Source organism: Eptesicus fuscus, chromosome 21, assembly GCF_027574615.1.
Source record: "Eptesicus fuscus isolate TK198812 chromosome 21, DD_ASM_mEF_20220401, whole genome shotgun sequence".
NCBI lineage: Eukaryota > Metazoa > Chordata > Mammalia > Chiroptera > Vespertilionidae > Eptesicus > Eptesicus fuscus.
The window spans coordinates 44,538,342-44,557,353 of record NC_072493.1 but is presented as its reverse complement, the minus strand read 5'-3'; the positions used below and the strand labels follow the sequence as shown (position 1 = coordinate 44,557,353).

The following is a 19,012-nucleotide window of genomic DNA, read 5'->3' as shown; positions in this document are numbered from 1 at the left end:
AGGTGATGGGCAGATTGGGGGCCATTGATCAAGGACCAGAATGCCAAGTGCACAACCCTCATGGCCAATCAGAAGGCGCCTTGGTACCCCCTTGTTCCCTGTCCTGCAACCAAGGCCCCTTTCCCGAAGAAAACGACACACACAAAGATGACCCAGCTCTCCATTTTCATGACAACCCAGGCCTGACCTATTTCCACCCCAGTTCCCATCCTTTTTCTCCTCCTCCACCCCTTCCTCAAACCTACCACCCCCCCTCCCAATCCTTGTCCACTCCTCCCTGATACAGGATTTGTTTCTTTGATAGAAGCAAACTTAAGACCTATAATGAAGGATCCTACCTTCGACTTAAAACTTCTGTTACACAATATTCTCAGAGATGAAGTCCTAATGAATAGGAGCCCTCTTTCCAGGATTACAAAACACATGAGGCAATACCTCTCCCCAAGAGAGGATAAAACTTGAACTTCTCACCTCGAGGCCCTGAAAGGTCTGTCTCCTCGGCAGCTCACCCCCCAGTCTGAGCTGCAGCAGCATAGACCCACCCACTCCACTGCTGACCTGGGGTTCTTGAACTCATCAAACCTCTCCCATCTCAGAGCCCAGAATCTGCTCTTCCCTCTGACTAGCTCCAAATAGTTTAGAGGTCTCAGCAGAAATGTCACTTTCTTTGACTTTCTCATCCACACTAGGTTCCTCCTCTGGTCTCTTACACATGCTCATAGTATTCTGTCCTTCTTCTTCTTGGCACTTGTCATTTTAGGTTATTTTATGTTTCTTTCTTTCTTCATTCTCTATGTAGCTCATGGAGACCATGAGCCCCACAGAGGCAAAGTCAGTGTCTGGCTGGTTTGCCTCATCTGTGGAGTGTATGAGCTGCACACAGGAAAGGTGCCCATACATGTGGGGACTTGTATAAGCATCTACCTTGAGTACAAGACGGCCATCTCACTGGTGCTGAGTGAAGAACCACTGGATTGACTCCCAAATACTGCCCCAGGGAAGAGATGACCCTTTTTTCAACAGCTGCAAGTCACCAGCCTCTGGCGCCAGAAAGGTTGTCATCTACGCTGAGGGGGAACCCTTCACAGCCATGGTCCATTCTAATGCCAGAACCCCATTCTCATTCCTTGTATGCCCACCTTTCAGCCTGGCCAAGAAATATTGCAATAACCCCCTAATTGGGTTCTTTGCCTTCACCTTATCTGGTCACCCCGCTTGTTTGCTTCAAATCTTCCAGCAGCTTACAATTCATCCACTCATCCATCCATTCATTCAATGATTAAACTATTAAATTATTAAACTATTAAACTACTGTGAGAGTTTATTTTAAACTGTTCTAAGTGTAGAGAAAAAAAAAGACAACATCCCTGTTCTCATGGAACTTACATTCTGAGTGAGTCAGAATAAAGTCCTACCAGATAAAGCTCCACTGCCTTATGTTGGCATCCATGGCCCATGTTTGTCTCTTTTCTCCACCTGTATCTCTGGACACTTTTCACTCACTCTCCATCCAGGTACACCTCAGGTGAGGATACTGAAGTTAAAAGTTAAAAGGTCAAAGGTGGTCTTATCTGAGACATATGACCACTAAGCACTGAAGTTGGGATTTAATCCATATATTATGGTTTCAAAGCTTGGTCCTCTTGTATGTATATTCCAAGTCCTGAGCACACAGTAGGGGCTCAAAAGGCACTTTTTTGGTGGACCTATTTCATAGTCTCATGTTTATTTTTCCTTCCTTTGACACCATTCCAGGACAGGGCATATTTCTTCTGGCTAAAACAACAGTTCATAGTTTGCTTTCAAAGCTTCTATGATCAGGTCCAAGAGTAACCCTATTCGATGGAGAACCAGTGTGAGGACAGGGTAGGGGCTTGAGAGGCCTTTGTAAACTGAGACTCAGGGGGTCCAGATTTGTTACAGGCTCCTGGTTTCCAGGCTTTAACAGTTCCGTGGGATAATGGCCAATCCAGGTGTGAATGTAGTTCTCCCAGGGTTTGTCAGCCCCAAATTATCTTGCTTTTTCCTGGAAGTTTAGGATAATGTGTCCTGGAGAGCAAAGAAAGAAGGATGTTGGAACAGGTTCAGAGATGAGGTACCCAAACCTAAAAGGACAGAATTCGGTCCCCTCTTTGGGCACTTGGGGCAGTATGGGGCAGGCATTGCCCTGGTGGGAGCCTGAAACTGTGTCTTCTCCTGCTGGTCCTCCCCATGCATTCACAGCACCAGACTGTTCCCAGACTCCCTTGGCAAGTTTTGCCTGCTTCTGCAGGTAGGTTCAGTCCCCGCTTCCTCTGGGCAACCAGAACCCCAGCTCAGCCTTGTTACTGAGAGGGTGCCTGTCCCACCAGCCTGGGGTGGACCCACTTCTGAGATCCCCGAATTGCCACATGGATATCAGAAAAGACTGCAGGAAATATTGTGAAGTATTGCAGATGCGTGGTTTATACAAAAGAACACCAGTTCCCAGTGCAGGGTATAAGGAGAGCAGGGCACTTCTGGTCCTAGAGAATCAACAATGGTAACAGTGAGACCCAGCTCTCTCAAGCACTGTTTCCTCCAAGCCCCACTGAGGATATGGGGTGCAGGGTGAATGAAGTAACCCAGGCTTAGTCTGGTCCTCCAGCACCTTGGCTGATTTGGGCCTGTGACATCTATAGCCTGTGCTGATGTAGACTGCCACTCAGAGACCAAACCCTTTGGTCCTCACTCTAATGCTACAACTGCTGTTAGAGGTTTCTCAACCCTCTTCTCAATGGGGACACAGAGTGTGTGTGTGTGTGTGTGTGTGTGTGTGTGTGTGTGTGTGTGTGTGTGTGTATTGCTGATTCTTATTACCCTTCAAGTGTTTTTCTTAATATCATCCTTTTTCCCCTCTCTGAGCCTAGGTTCATCATCTGTAAGGTGACAGTCCAGGACAATCAGACATTCTATAGGCTGAGGAGGGCAATTCCTGAGCACTGCATGTGCCTCTCCTCGTGGGTCTTGTTACATTGTTATGGTAGACTAGATTCCAGACACAATGGGTACCCACCACACTCTTGCTCCCAGAAGACGGCATGATTGTGGATTTTTCTGGTTCCTCAGGATTCAGAGCCATGTTGGGTTCTGACGGGCTCCTTTCGGCCTTGATCACTGCAATTATCTTTGACAATGTCTTTCTGATGTGGCCCATTCTAAGGAAATGACCCTCTGGATCAGTTCTGGCTCTCCACCCCCCAGTACCCCCACATGGTCTGTGGTCTTAGCAGTTCTGGTTTAGAGCCTCAATGACACTACCATCTTGTCGTGTTATCTAGGGTGAGCCAGACCACTCTCTGGGACTTAGTTAATATTTCATACAAGGGGGCCACCTTGTCTATCAGGCTGTGGAGCTCAGATGAGGTCAGCTATGAAAGGGCTTTGCAAACCGTAAAGGGCTGTTGCTGTTTTTTTAAGTCTAGATGACTCTTCTTTGAAAACGGCTCACCAGTTGGCCCTGCCACTCTGCTCCTCTTTATTCTCACCTGGGATATCCGGTCACTGCCAAGTCCCATGTCTCTGGCTGCTCCTCATCACTTGCCCTGGCTCAGCCTGGCTTAGTCCCCAGGCCTCCTGACTCTCCCTCTCTGGTCTGTGCTCCACCCCAAGCTCATGCTTTTCTCCCCAACTTAGCCTGCGTCCATGGCTCCCAATTCAGGATTAAGCCCAAGACGTCTGGACTGACCAGACTCCCCTCCTCCCCCCCCTCCCCCGCCGGGCCAAACTCTGGCCTCACCTCTGGTAACTCTGCTCTTCTCACTCTAGGCTTCTAGCCAATAGGTTTAGCCAAGTTTCAAGAATCTTTCTGAACTGACACAGAGGGCCTTTTCACCTTCACTTTTGGCCATTATCTGTCACTCTCAATGCAACTAACATAGCATATATCACTGGGAATTCCTCAAACATGTCCTAGGGTCTGCATAGACCGCTTTCCACCAAACAGTGAGTGCTCTGGCCCCCCGATTCGCTATAGACAGTACTTTGGGGGCTCTGCTGTCTTCTCCAGGGATGCCACTCCCTCCTTTGCCTTCTCCTCTGAGATTTGCTGAAAGCTCCTGTCTCTCAGGCCTGTTTGTGACTCAGAATAGTCCTGGTGGCCCTGGATTTTGGTGACCATGTGTGATGCCTATTTCCCTTGCCAGGCCCTGAGCTCCTGTCTTTGCCTGCTCTGTGCCAGCACCGCACCCAGGCCTGCTGAGGAGCAGGCTCTGGGAGAGGCTGGCTGATGGGTTTTCACTCCAGTACTCACATGCATGGGGTGAGGCAGAGAAAGAGCAGTGTAGTTGCAATGACTCCATAGACAAGGCCCTGGAAGAGCCCGTTGATGAAACTCTGGGTAGCCAAAGGACTCTTTACTGAAAGTAGACAACATATGAGAAAGGCTTCTCCCCCGTGACCTTCAAATTGAAGCCAAAGCTCTGCTTCCTCCCCTGGCCCCAGTGCCCATCCCCATCCCGCTCTTCCCCATCCTCACTTGACATCAGTATGATATTCATAGCATGGTTTCCATATTCGTTCTTCCCCTCACAGAGAAGGTGTGTGCCCATTTCTGGCATCTCGGTCAGGCTGATGGTGGTGTTGCTCCAGGGGGCAAGGATGGTAGAAGTCACCTGGGGGTTGTCTATTCCGATGACATCACCTTTCAACCACCACCGCACATAGGGTGCGGGAACCCCGTGGAAGGAGCAGCTGCACTGCAGCATCTTCTTCAAAGAGCAAGAGGAAGAGACCAGCTCCGCAGGTTCTGTGGGGAGGGAGGGTCAGGGATTGGCAAGCATCCTGACTTCCCTTCTTCACTTTCCCCAGGATCCAGCCTGCTCCTTATTCGTGAGTCACAAGGAACTTTGAAAGACTTTCTGGAGGCCCAGAGGAGTTGAGCCTCACAGACCTCTCTCCTCATCTGGCCTGAACCTGAATGCTTAACCTTCTAGACTGGAATTTTCTGGGGATCTACATTGCATACAATCCCTATCTACCCCCTAGGCTAGACTTCCTAGTCTCAGCCCCTATTTCCCCTCTCTTCCTCCCATCTCCACTCTCCCGTTGGGTCCTACCCCTTCCCAGCTCCATCTGTGATCAATTTCTCCCTTCATCACTTACTGCTGGATGCTGTGGGGCAAATCCCTTTCCCTCTCTTTGCTCTTTCCTAGTCTGGAAAATAGGGATGCTCACTGAACCTGTGTCATATTATCATTGCTGCAGGGATGAATGCCCTAATGTTTGCAGTATTCCTAGCTCAGTGTGCAGTCAAGCATTACCCATTCAATAAACAGACACCTTTCTAGAGTTTCTTCTTCCCAACCGCAAGTGGACAATGCTTGAGCATTCATCTAAGGCAAAGATTGCTGTGACATCTTTTGAATAACAACATCTGACGCTGCCTCACTCTACAAAGAATAGGTGGGACATATTGTCCACCTGGTGAATATCATGGCTTAGGGAGGTCCTTAGTGTTTTTGTGTTCTTTTTCATTGGAGTTGGTTGAGGTTACTGGAGGAAAGGGGTCATTTCCCCCTAAACAATAACCCTGGATCTTGGTCTTTCATCTGGTCACTTGAGGTGATGAGGAATTTGCAGGCCTGGTTATGGGTGATGTGTACCATGTCCTCCACTGCTGTTCTCTAGATTATTTCTTTTTTCCATCTGGGAAAGTGAGCTTGTGGAATGCCTGACTCCCTATGAGCTCCCAGCGAGTGCCAGTGGTATCTGAAACAGCTCCTTGTGCTCTCTTTTCTGCAGACCACCCTCACCTCCCATTCCACTCTCTGGCCCAATCTGCTACTTGCCTTGGACACCACCAGCCCCGCCAGAATCTGGCCCACAGATGTCTGATCCGGATTGGTTATTTGATATCCTGCACCCTCGTGTTCTCTTTCCTCGTGCTCCCAGAGCCCTCAGCTTCCTCAAACACCCCAGTGTCACTTCTCTCCATCACTCACCCAGACCTTTGGGCGGCACCACCATCTGCAGCATTGGTGGCTCTCAGGGACAGAAGAAGTCTAGGGCCTTTACTGCAGCCAGCTCCGACCTCAGAACTGTGTGGTCCAGAAGGGATGAGAGGATGAGTAACTGAAAGAAGATGTGGGGATACAGGGAGCAGAAAATATTCTTTTTAAAAATATATATTTTTATTGATTTTTAGAGAAAGAGGAAGGGAGAAGGATAGAGAGATAGAAACACTGATGAGAGAAAAACATCATCAATCCACTGCCTCTTGCATGTCCTCTACTAGGGGTTGAGCCCACAAGCAGGCATGTGCCCTGACCGGGAATAGAACCCTGACATCTTGGTTCCAGGGTCAATGTTCAACCACTTAGCCATACTGGCTGGGCCAGAAAGTATTCTTGGCAAGCCAGGAGTTTCTGTCTCTTTGGTCCTCCTGAAGGCCAGTCTACCCCGAGAAGCAGGAATTACATGGGAAATGCTCAAGAACATCTAGGGACAGGGCAGGCCACACCAATCCCCCTGTGAAGCCCCATGCCCGGTCTCCTTTCTTCACTTTCCCCTCGTTTTTCACTCCCAGTCCCAGCCCCCTTGGAGGGACTCTATTACCAGATCCTTTGGGTTCCCTCTAAAAGCTAACAGAGATCCATGGGAGGCTCATGTACCATAGAGGGACAGGCTCAGGTCTGCATGTTCCAAATATCCCACTGGGGCCCATGTGAGAGTCAGCCTGTAGGGGAAGCGACTTCCTAGGTAGCCAGGGAAGAGACGGGTGTGGTGGTATGGAATGAATGACACTCTGGAGATGGTGCATGGGCTGTGAGGGATGGAGAGGAGGGGGCATATTTAGTAGACCTTTGGAAGAAGAAATATGATAGGAAAAGTTCCAAACTTCCTTGCTATACAAATAAGGTTCTCTACAATTTGGCTGCACCCATGCCTCATCTCCCTCTGTGCCTTTTCCAACATTCCCCATGCCTTTTTAAAATTTCACTGCTGATTATTCAATTTTTAAGAATGCTCATGGCTGGTTGTAAACACATTCATTATTAAAAGTTAAATTATATAAACCTATGGGTAAGCAAATTATATTACGAACAAAGGTAATAATTACTCAAAACCAATTACTTCCAATTTTTCTAATACATTTTACTGTTATCTGTGTTCTTGAGGTTGCATACATTTATTATATCTGTATGATGGAAATACTACATAATGCTCTTCCTAGCGCTACATCATAGTTGGTAGCTAGAAATGGACTATGGGGAGAGTATTTACACAGTGGAAACGGGCAATACTGTACTTCAGGGCTTCCCCTGCCCTTTGGAAATCAGGCCATTAAATATGTACCAGCACAGCACCACTAATATTTCCCACTCAAAGAAAGTCATTCACCTTGGAATTGCCACAGCTTTTAGTCAGTTGAGAGCTATTCATTGGCACCACCCAAGTGGCAAGAGGATCTGGCTGACTCTCAGGTGGTTCCAGAGTCGGTCCTAAGGACAAAGAGGCCACCTGCTCCTGAAAACGATGACTACCTCCTCACATTCCCTTGCTAGAATGTTCCTCTATAAACCATCTTCATTTTATTATGGAACTCCTCTGGGCATGGCCTTCCTTATTAGTGTATTTATTCAACACTAGAGGCTCAATGAACGAAATTTGTGCAACGGGCTTGGCCCTCACAGTGGTGGTGGCTTGCCTCAGCCCTTGCAGCCTGGCCTTGTCCAGAAGGTCATTTGGAAGGACATCTGGAAGGCTGTTCGGCTGTCCAGTCTAATTAGCATATTACGCTTTTATTATTATAGACTATAGGCCCGGTGCACAAATTCGTGCACGGGTGGGGTCCGGCCAGCCCTGCCTCAGATTGGGGAGGGGGAGCCAATCAGGGATGGGCCAATTGGGGGTGGTGCTAGCTGGGGGGAGGGGCTGTGGGCAGTTAGCCAGCCGGCCCCACCCCCTGGCTGAACTCCCAGTCAAGGGGACAATTTGCATATTAGCGTTTTATTATATAGGATTACCCAAGATGTCATGGGTATTTCAGGTTTCAGTATTCTTTTATGTTTTTCAGTCATAGGGGCAGTTTCAATTAAAGCCCAATAGCCACCCAGTTGTCTCTGTAACGGAAATTTTCTGGCCAAAAATCCCATTGGTTGCCACTGAGTGGTGCTCATTGGCTTTTGCCATAAGAAAGGACTCCAAGATTTCTTTCTGCTAGTTTTATAAAGAGAGGCTAGTAATAGTAACAGATATAGACTATGTGTCTCCCAACATCCAAATAAGCCAACCAAACACTGAGCTTCTAACATGTTTCCCCCCCCCCCGCAGTCAGATATCCTATATTTTTCAAATTATAACCTGCGTGGCCTTGGGAAATCTTATTGGTTCTCATTTGCCATGTCCTGTTTTATAGTGCTAGGTTAGGAAATGTGTCCCAGTCAGACACAGCATCTATTTACATTCAGGTAAAGGAGCAGACACAATGACTTCACATAATAGCTGTTCAATCACCCTAATCCCACCAATGCCTGCATTCCCATGTCATCCCAATCTAACTGTAACTCCCACTGGGACTCACCAACAGATTTTAGAATCATGGAGCTCCCACCGTAAGGAGTCCCAGGAATATCTCTTCTCATGACCACTTTACACTAATGTGCATACAGCTTTGAGCCCTCAGTGGGGGGTGCGCCAAGGAACCCAGGCCCTCTCATCAATCTGTATCTTGATTAGATTATATGAGACTACCACCTCATGCAATTTGATTTTTAGAGAAGGAAAAATGTCACCCTAGCTGGTTTGGCTCAATGGATAGAGCACCCGCCTGCAGACTGAAGGGTCCCAGGTTCAATTCCGGCCAAAGGCACATGCCCGGGTTGTGGGCTCGATCACCAGTAGAGGGCATGCAGGAGGCAGCCGATCAATGATTCTCTCTCATCATTGATGTTTCTATCTCTCTATCCCTCTCCCTTCCTCTCTGAAATCAATAAATACATTTTTTTAAAAAAAAGAAAAATGTCATTTTTTCACATTGTCACATCACTTCTTAAATTTGGCTTTTTAAATTCCCTCCAAATGAGGGTAAATAGAGCAGACTGGACTAAGGGCCTTGATGCTGGGGTTTCTGCTGGCCTACCCAATCTCTGAGAGTGCTGCATTGAGAACTTTGTTTTGACTCCATCAATGTTCACTTCATTCATCCCATTTCTTAATGACTATTTATAAAAATTTCCTTCCTGTTGACTTTTTTTTTTTAATTAGTAAGGAAGTTCTTTTTTTTAACTTTATTTTTATTGTTGATACCCCTTCATCTATTTTCATTCTCTTATGAATTGCTCTAATTTCCTTTGCTATCTGTTGTTTCAACATAACATTTTCCTTTAGTAGCAGCCCTGAGGCCAGCAGCTGTAGCTCAAACTGGATAGAACCTGGGACCGGCCCAGTATCAGGATCCACCCCAATCCTTTTCTTTACTTTCCTTTTAGCTATCTTCTATAATAATAAAAGCATAATATGCTAATTAGACTGGATGTCCTTCTGTGAGAAGCCAGGCCTGCTAGGGAAGCCTGGGTCCCGGATGCCTGCCTGGGGCCCGAGGGAAGCCAGTGCCAGCAGCCAGGGGAAGGAAGACCTACTCTTGCATGAAGTTCGTGCATCGGGCCTCTAGTCATATATAAAATTAACCAAGGGTCTGTGTATTTAGCTCCTTTCCTGTTATTCTGCATTTCCTCATGCTTCTTGGGGATTGGATCCATAATTTTATAGAAACTATTGGTAGCTTTCACCTCCTGTTACTGATTGCAGAACAGTTGTATTCCCATGCCTGTGGGTGGCCTCGGGACCATTCAGGAATCAAAGGTTCAATATCCCCTGACCTCACATCCTTCCTCTTCCCTAACCACGTTTCAGTGAGCCAGGTTTGTTCTCCAGAATCTCTGATGCCAACTACAAAGTTAGGGAACAGCCCAACAAGATGCCCTCACTTCAGACCCCAGCTGCAGATTCCAGGGGTTTCTACAACCACCCTCATTTCTGATACTGACCTCAAGCTTTAAAGCCTCCAAGGCTATGTTTAGGTTCAATAATTCATTAAAAGTACCCACAGAATTCACCAAAAGCTGTTATACTTGTGGTCGCTGTTTATTACAACCAGAGGATATGGATTGGAATCTGTTAAGGAAGCCCTAGCTGGTTTGGCTCAGTGGATACAGTGTTGACCTGTGGACTGAAGGGTCCTGGGTTTCATTCCAGTCAAGGGCATGTACCTCGGTTGCAGGCTCCTCCCTAGCCCAGGCCCTGGTCAGGGTGCGTGCTGGAGGCAACCAATTGATATTTCTCTCACATCGATATTTCTCTCTGTCTTTCCCTGTCTAAAAATCAATGGAAAAATATCCTCGGGTGAGGATTAAAAAAAAAAATCTGCCAAGGGAAGCACAGAGGGTGGAGTCCAGGAAAGCTCCAACCTGAGAGCTTCCAGCTGTCCTCTCCCTATGGCAGTGATGGCGAACCTATGACACGTGTGTCAGCACTGACACGCGTAGCCATTTCTGATGACACGCGGCCGCTGAGGCGGCCGCATGCCGAGGATGAAACATTTGCTGCTCCTGAGGATTAAACATTTGCGAAATAATGTTTTTTCCTCAAAGTGACACACTACCCGAGTTATGCTCAGTTTTTTGTCGAAGTTTGACACACCAAGCTCAAAAGGTTGCCCATCACTGCCCTATGGAGTCATGGAGAATGATGTGTGACGATGTGCACAGAGAAGGACAACCAGAGAAGCTCACCCAAGCCTCATGTCCAGAGTTTTTATCAGCTCTCTGTCTCGTGGGCACGGCTGATGGCCCCCGTGGCTGATCCTAGTCTCCAGCTCCTTTTGAAATTGAGCTGATGGCAGGTGATCCAAAGACCCCAGTTTAAATCACATTGTGAAACCATCTGGTGTGGCCAGGCCCTGCCCTTAATCACATTTTTAGACTATTCAGTGTGATGCAAGGCCCACAGGCAAACAGATACTCCTATCAGGCATGATATTCTAAGGATTTAGAAATGACCTCCCAGGAGCCAAGGGCAAAGGACAGACCTCTCTTCAGGCTTAGGTTAAAGTCCTTACTGCACAGAATGATAAATGGCAAAATCAAGGTAGCAGTTCACTCTAGGTTTGAGTGGGAGATGTATTTGGGGTGGTAGGTACATGCTCTTGTTGCACAGTTTTTACACCTTTCCGTATGTCTGAAATATTTCATAATATTTAATGAAAATATAATCAACGGTCATTTATGTGAAAGCTTCATATATATGTATTATACATAAATATATGTACTCATACATATTTATATATTCATACATAATACATTCATAAATATGCACATACATAAGGGAATATAACAAAGATACAGAAAGATCATAATAAACCAGCACCAGTACTTACCTATGGAGAGAGCAGAGATGATGGAAAAGATGGAGCAGGATTTTCAGTTTTTATTCTATACACTTGGTACTGTTTGACACATTAGTTTGCATTTATGTGTTATGAGTGAACAAATTATTTTCATAAAGATGGATTAGTAAAAAAACAAAGAATTACATAATTAGGTTATAATAAAAGTATTTTATAACTAATATTCATTTGTTGTCTACTATATGTCTGTCAATTTCACACTCCTCCCAAGAACCTGAGAGATAGAATATACAGAAAGACAACGGCCAGACCACGTATGACCTTCAAGCCTCAGCTATACAACTTACATGACTCTGATCCAATTTTGCAGCAACCAGTCCAAGAAGCCAAAGCAGAGAGCAATTGGCTCATAACAGCCAGAACTTGGTCAATGAGTACCAGGTTCCCTATTTTTTACCTGCTTCCAGCTCAGAACCAACCAAAGTCAAATATATTCCCCCATCAATCACATGAGGTGCCCTACTTGTAATTAGCTAACCCCCAGCTTCCCCATGAGCACAGTCTCCAGTCAAGCATTATCTAAAATTCTTTCTCTTTTTTCCCCTCTTCACTGTAAGGATTCCCCACTGCCCGGCCTGCCTTTGAGTCTTTGTCAAATGCAAGTGATGGGGGCTGACCCTCTTGCCATAGCAAGCTCTGAATGAATAGCCTGTTTGTTCTCATTTGGGAGGTCTTTGTCTGTTTCCTCAAACCCTGTGGTATTAAGTCTTGTAATTTTCTTTTTATAGAGGAGGAAGCTGAAGCGCAGAGAAATAAATGATTTTCCTGGGGTCACTGAGCAAAAATAGGTGATGATGGATTTAAAACTCAAGCTCTTTCTCCAACCCAGATTTCAAGAGAGTAGACATTTTATAATCTACCCAATCCTCTGGCCAATAGGCAATCAAGTAAAAGTAGAAATGAGTATGAAAAGTTTAAACACACTCATCTCAGAAAAAAAAAAATCAATCACCTAAAATTTCAGAAACATGCCTCTAAATTGAATAAAATGATGTCCAGGAAGAAATGAAGACCCAAAACTTTGGGGTCCTCTTTTTGACTAGTCTTTTTTCTTCCATGTCCCACAGAAAATCCTGTTGGTGCTGCTCTCAAAATCTCCCCACTTCTAATCACCTCCACTGCCACCATCCTGGCCCAGTTGCTGCAATAACCTTCTCACTGGCCTTGCTGCTTTACCGAGTCCCCTGCAGTCTATTCCCCACATAGCAGTCACCCTAAAAATGCCCCCCCCTTCGCTGCCCAAAACTCTGTGCTCTCTCTCATCTCATCAGAGTAAAAGCCGAAGTTCCACACAATGTGGCCCTTTCCCCTTTCCTCTCTGATCTCAGCTCCTGCCACTCTGCAGAGAGGCTCTCTTCTTCAAAGAGTGGTTTGTTCCCTCTAATGAGTCTCTCTCAAGAGGCACATTTCTTTTTTATCCACTCATCCACTGATGGGCACTTTGGGCTGTTTCCAGATCTTGGCTATTGTAAATAATGCTGCAATGAACATAGGATTGCATATCTTTTGAATTAGTGTTGTGGGTTTCTTAGGCTATATTTCCTGAAGTGGGAATCACTGGGTCAAAAGGCAGTTCCATTTTTAATTTTTTGAGGTAACGCCACACTGTTTTCCACAGTGGCTGCACCAACCCTGTGGTACATTTATACCTGGAACATTACTAGGCCATAAAAATAAGGAACTTTTACCTTTTGTGACAGCATGGATGGACCTGGAGATTATTATGCTAAGTGAAATGAGCCAATCAGAGAAAGACAGAAACCACATGCTCTCACTAATATGTGGAATCTAATGAACAAAATAAACTGATGAACAAAATAGAAACAGAGGCATAGATACATGGAACAGACTGACAGCTGTCAGAGACGAGGGGAGTTGGGGGACTGGATGAAAGAAGGTGAAGGGATTAACACATAGACACAGACAATAGTTGGTGGTAGCCAGAAGGAGAGGGGGGTGGGGAGTAGTTTGAGGTGGGCAAATGGGAGGAATGGGGACAGAAGGAGACTTTACTTTGGGCGATGGGTGCATGATGCAGTGCGCAGATGATGTTTTATTGAGTTGTACACTTGAAACCTGGATGGTTTGTGAATCAATGTCACCCCAATAAATTCCATTTTTTTAAAAAAAGCACATTCCTTTGTGTTGGCCCTCTTTCTTTCATTCCTCCAGTCAAACAACATTTTTGAGCTCCTTCTATATGACAGATGGCAGTAAACAAGAATGATTCTTCCTTGTCCTCATTCTAATACAGAAGCTAGACAATAAGCAGGTTGACAATGAAGACAATTTGGTAGTTGTAAGTACTATGAAGAAAAGTAACACAGGATGATAGGATAGCTATGGGATGTTATGGGATGGGGTAACTAAACAGGTAGGGCGGGTCAGAAAAGACCTCTTTGAGGAGTGACATTTCAGCTGAAACCTAGAAGGAGTAAAACCATGGCAAACTGGGGGAGGAAAATGGCAGGCAGAGGGCACAGCAATTGTAAAGCTTGAGGAGTTCATCATGCTTAACACATTCATTCTGGAATTAGATAACAGTGATGGTTGTACATCTTTGTGAATATCCTGAAAACTCCCTAATTGTGCACTTAAAAGGGGTGAGTGTTAGGGTTTGTCAATTACATCTCAATTTTTAAAATCGATTATAAAATTGTAGGTAAAACAACTCTCAGTTCAAAACTTTTCTTTCATCAGTGATATTCATTGGACACATATTATGTTGCGTGCTGGATAGTCAGAGTGACTGAGTCACAGTGATTTTCTCACAGGGCTCAAAGTTTGGTGGAGGAGACAGACATAATAACTGTCTAAACTTGTCATCTTTGATTCTTCTCTTTCCCTCACCTCTCTATCTAATTCACCAACTAATCTCAGTTTAACTCCAAATACAAGTAGTCTCAAATCTTCACTCTGAGCCAAGCCATCACCTTTATCCGGCTGCCTGAAGCAGCCTCCCAAATGGTCTCTGTGCTTCCACTCTTGCCTTCTACATGACCCATGTTTCACACAGCAGTCATAAAGAATGTACCCCCCTCTCCCAAAAACCTGGTATCCAGGAACATTCACTCTGTTTCTGTTTGTTTTTGTTAATCCTCACCCCAGGATATTTTTCTGCTGATTTTTAGAGAGAATGAGAGGGAAGGAGAGAGACAGAGAGAGGAACATCAATGTGAGAAAGAGAGAGATCAATTGGTTGCCTCCCTTATGTGCCCCAACCAGGGCTGGGGATTGAGCCTGCAACCAAGGTACATGCCCTTGACCAGAATCAAATCTGGGACCCTTCAGTCCGAAGGCCAATGCTCAGTCCGCTGAGCCAAACCAGCTAGGGCGAATATTCACTCTTAATCTCCCCTAAGCCTCATCCCCACCCCCTTGTGTTAGGTAACGACTAATCTATTTTTATGTATCTATGTATTTGCCTATTCTGGGTGTTTTATACAAATAAAATGATACAGTATGTGGTCTTTTGTGTCTGGCTTCTTTCACTTAGCATAATGTTTTCAAGGTTCATTCACGTTGTATCAGTGCTTCTATTGTTATGGTTGAAAAATATTTCATGTATGGGTAGATATACCATATTTTGCTGACCCATTCATCAACTGACAGACTTTTGGATTGTTTCTACTCCTTGGCTATTATGAATCAATTATAATACCAGCTGCTACAACTGGTAACCACTTTGCAGTTAACATCTAATGAGAAAATATTGTTGTCATTTACAACTCTAGAGACTTGGAAATTTTATGTCACTGAAACCTCTCAATAACCCTATGAGATAGGTTTCATTATTATGACTTCACAGAAGAGAGCACAGACCCAGAAGTACATGACTGACCCAAACATTTGCAGCCATTAGGTTGACAGATTTCAGACTCAACCCCTGACTCCAAAGGCAGTGTCCTTTCCATGACACAAATTTTCCTTAAAAACTGCTGTGTAAGCATGGTCAAGTCCATTCTCTTCTCTGAATCCAAATCCTCATGAATAAAATATGGGAATAAATCAGTTAGCCCTCACAGGGTTGGTAAAATATGTAAGGAAAGAGCTATAAACCACACAGCAATGTGAGTTAAAGACATTTTTAGCTATGACCTGTTAAGACATACAGTATACACAGGATAGAGTTCTCGATTCTTCCTGGAAGTGAACCAGAAGTCAGAAGGCCTCATCTTTGTCTCCCACATCTGGGAGATGCTAGGTAAGTCACTTCCCTCACTGTTGGTCTGCTTCAGAGACTGCAACTGGTGGTACCCAAGTTGGATCTGACCCATACATGTCTTATCAGGCCTACTAAATCCTTAAATTTTAAAATCAACTTTTTTTTTGTGGGGGTAACATGTAAAAATCAGGTTAGTTCACAAAATAACTCAAATGTTTAGCTTCTCTTTTTCTTAAAGGAAAATTGTAATAGTAAGCAAGATGTTTCACCTCTCCTTAGGCCTCGGTTTCCTCATATTTAAAATATGGATTATGCCCTGGCCAGTGAAGTTCAGTGTTTAGAGCGTTGGCCCTCACACAGAAGGGTCTTGAGTTCGATTCCCAATCAAGGGCATGTACCTGTGTTGCAGGTTCGCCCCTGGCCCAGTCGGGCATGTGTGAGGCAACCAATTCCTCACATCGAGTTTCTCTCTCCCTCCCTCCCTCCCTCCATTCCACTCTCTCTAAAAATCAATGGAAAAATTTCCTTGGGTGAGATATTTTTTCTGTATTTCTGCATGTTTCACAGGATCCCTCTGAGTGGACTCCACCCCGACCCTTAACCTCCCCATGTCAAAACAGATTTCCTGTCTCTTTCTCATATAAAGAAGATACTGCCCAGAATGCCAGGTAATGAAACACCTCTCCATCACACCCACCGTTCGCTCCCTTTTTGCACTGCCAAATCTCTTTCTTTCCCCTTCTCTGATTTAAAGCTGCATGCTGCTTGGTAGTTCTGTTTGTTCATTAAATTCTACACCAAGCAAAATAGGTACTCATAGATAGAGAGCAGGCAGACAACTCTGGTGGAAGGAAGTAATGGGGGTGTGTGTGTGTGGAGGGATTGAGCAAAAAAGAGAACTCATGGACAGCAGTGTGGTGATTTTGGGGTGGGAGAGGTGGGAGAGGAGGGAGAGGACATAGAAGGGGTAAACAGTGATGGAAAAAAGGAAAATAAATAAGAAAATAAAATTGCATGTTGGATGTAGGAATGAGCCCTCTCTGAGTCCTGGCCCCAGCTTTGCCAGTAAATCACTGAATAAGCCTGGTCAAATATTCCCCCCTCTAGTTTCCTTATCTGTACGAATGGGTTTTCTTGAGCTGTAATGATCAGCCTAGCTCTTAGCTTCTGCTTTCTTCTTGCGCTTCCCTCCCAGGCTTTAGAGATACATGAGACGACGCCCCATGCGCCCTCTTTTTTTCTTCCCCAATATACACTTCCCTTTGCCCATCGCTACTACCCTAATTTTACCTCCCTCTCCCGTTCCAGGGCCTCCAGAGAATTCTTTGTCCTCAGCACACACACTTCCGTCTGAATTTTTAAAAAAATATATTTTATTGATTTTTTTTACAGAGAGGAAGGGAGAATAGAGAGTTAGAAACATCGATCAGCTGCCTTCTGCACACCCCCTACTGGGTATGTGCCCGAAACCAAGGTACATGCCCTGGACTGGAATCGAACCTGAGACCCTTGAGTCCGCAGGCCGACGCTCTATCCACTGAGCCAAACCGGTTAGGGCGTCGTCTGTATTTTCATTTCCTTGGCAGAGGGCAAGTGACACTAAGGCTTTCCAGACTTGCGAAGCGAAGGGCTGCCTTTGGGATGGCGGGCCTGCTTAGGCTGACAGGAAGGCTGGTTTTGACGTTCTAGGGAAACCAGGGTCTAGCAGTGGAACTGACGAACCGGATCGCGCAGGTGAGATAACGGTGTGACTGACGACTGAGTGCCTCACAGGGGGATTAACTTTCTAAGGGCCTGATTTACAGGGAGTCTAGGCTCAGTGGCTGAGCATCAACCTATGAACCAGGAGGTCACAGTTCGATTTCCGGTCAGGACACATGCCCCTGCCCCAGACCCAGTGTGGGGCGTGCAGGAGGCAGTGGATCAATGATTTTCTCTCATCCTAGTTGTTTCTATCTCTCTCTCCTTCTCCCTAACTCTCTGGAATCAATAAAAACATATTTAAAAATAAACAAAGCGAGTCTAATTAACCGATGAACAGCGCAGGCTGTGGAGGGAGTGGCTTATCCCATTAACCGGTTCGCAAGGGGATGATGACCTGTTGACTCAAAAGAGCACTAACCTGGTCATTAACCGGCCGACGGCTCGGCTGCCCCTCCGCTGGGCCCGGTGGCCGGCGTGGTGGCGGGCTGGCGACACAGAGACAGGCTCCTGGGGGCCTGACCAGCCGGCTCTCAGGGAGGCCCCCCGTCAGACTGAGCCCGAACTGCTCTTGGTCCAACCGGGAGGCTCGAGGGGGCCTCTTAGGCCAGAGAGCTGCCCTGGCTGCCCACACTCAGGCTGACTGGCAGACTGCCCGACGGACAGACAAGTCCTACTTTCATGGGATTTCCGGTTTGGTCAGTCCCAACGCATGCCCCACCTTCAACGATGGTCAGGAAAGGCAACAGGCCAGGCGTTTGTCGTGCGTAATGGCGCTCAGCAGTCTCTCTTTAGGTCCTCCCGGCATGCCTTGCGCGGGGGAGCGTCCACCGGGCAGCCAATCAGCGGCTGCACGTGCTATTACTCTGCAGCCAATCAGCGGCTGCATGCCCTAGTACCCCGCAGCCAATCAATGAGGCAGGTGAAGATTTGCATTCATGGACACACACACCTGTGGCTTGGGAGTAATAGCACGTGCAGCCGCTGATTGGCTGCCGGGTGGCAGCTCCCCGCCCAAGGCATGCTGGGAGAACCCAGAGAGAGACTGCTGAGCGCCATTACCCAGGTTTCCGTGACAACTGGCCTCACCAGGCCAATCAGCAGCTGCATGCTCTATTACCTTGCCGCCAATCAACGAGGCAGATGAAGATTTGCATTCACGAGCACAGCCTCATTAGAGCTGATGACAGCGACCAGCGCCAATCAGGAGCTGATAGTGAATGTCCCGCCCCCTTTGTGTGTGGGCGGTGAGGTGGGAGATGGGGAGCGCTAGTGTGAATCCGTATTTGTGAACAGCGCCACGGGAATGTAGGCGTCAGTTTGCTGCTCTGAGAGGCCTTTCTTGACCCTGCTAAGGAAAGCCACGTTCCTCTCCCACTGTGATCCCTTCATTGCTCTTCATGAACTCTGCTGCATTTTTCTTACACTGTACTCATGAAACACGTTCTGACCCATTAAACATTGTTCAAAACACCTTATTTCTACTAAGTTATATGTTTGCTTATGGCCTGACTACCCCACTAGAATGTAAGCTCATTGTGGACAGAGGTGTTTTGTTTTGTTTTCACTGCTGTTTCCTCCACGCCTGGAACACTGAGGGTGATTCATATTCGTCAATAAGTATTTATTTCATCATGAACAGGCCTGAGGAGGCAAGGGCTCAGAGTCTCATGTTAGGTGTATGTTTAGCATGGTCTGATAGTGCCAAAGAATTTTTCAAA

At 46.2% G+C, this 19,012-nt stretch overlaps 1 protein-coding gene across 2 annotated transcripts; it reads right to left on the bottom strand.

Annotated features, from left to right (window-relative positions):
* Nucleotides 1–1,301: 1,301 nt before the first annotated feature.
* Nucleotides 1,302–18,076, bottom strand: SIGLECL1 (SIGLEC family like 1). Of its 2 annotated transcripts, XM_028129428.2 has the most exons (6): nucleotides 17,713–18,076; nucleotides 5,961–6,090; nucleotides 4,496–4,765; nucleotides 4,271–4,376; nucleotides 3,035–3,176; nucleotides 1,302–2,049 (listed from the first exon to the last, which is right to left on the bottom strand). In XM_028129428.2, the coding sequence occupies exons 2-6, from the start codon at nucleotides 5,992–5,994 to the stop codon at nucleotides 2,035–2,037; spliced, it is 567 nt and encodes a 188-aa protein (XP_027985229.2). In that variant the 5' UTR covers nucleotides 5,995–6,090; nucleotides 17,713–18,076; the 3' UTR covers nucleotides 1,302–2,034. The 2 variants fall into 2 exon arrangements, with proteins under 2 accessions (XP_027985229.2, XP_027985230.2); XM_028129429.2 differs by lacking the exon at nucleotides 3,035–3,176.
* Between the last annotated feature and the right edge of the window lie 936 nt (nucleotides 18,077–19,012).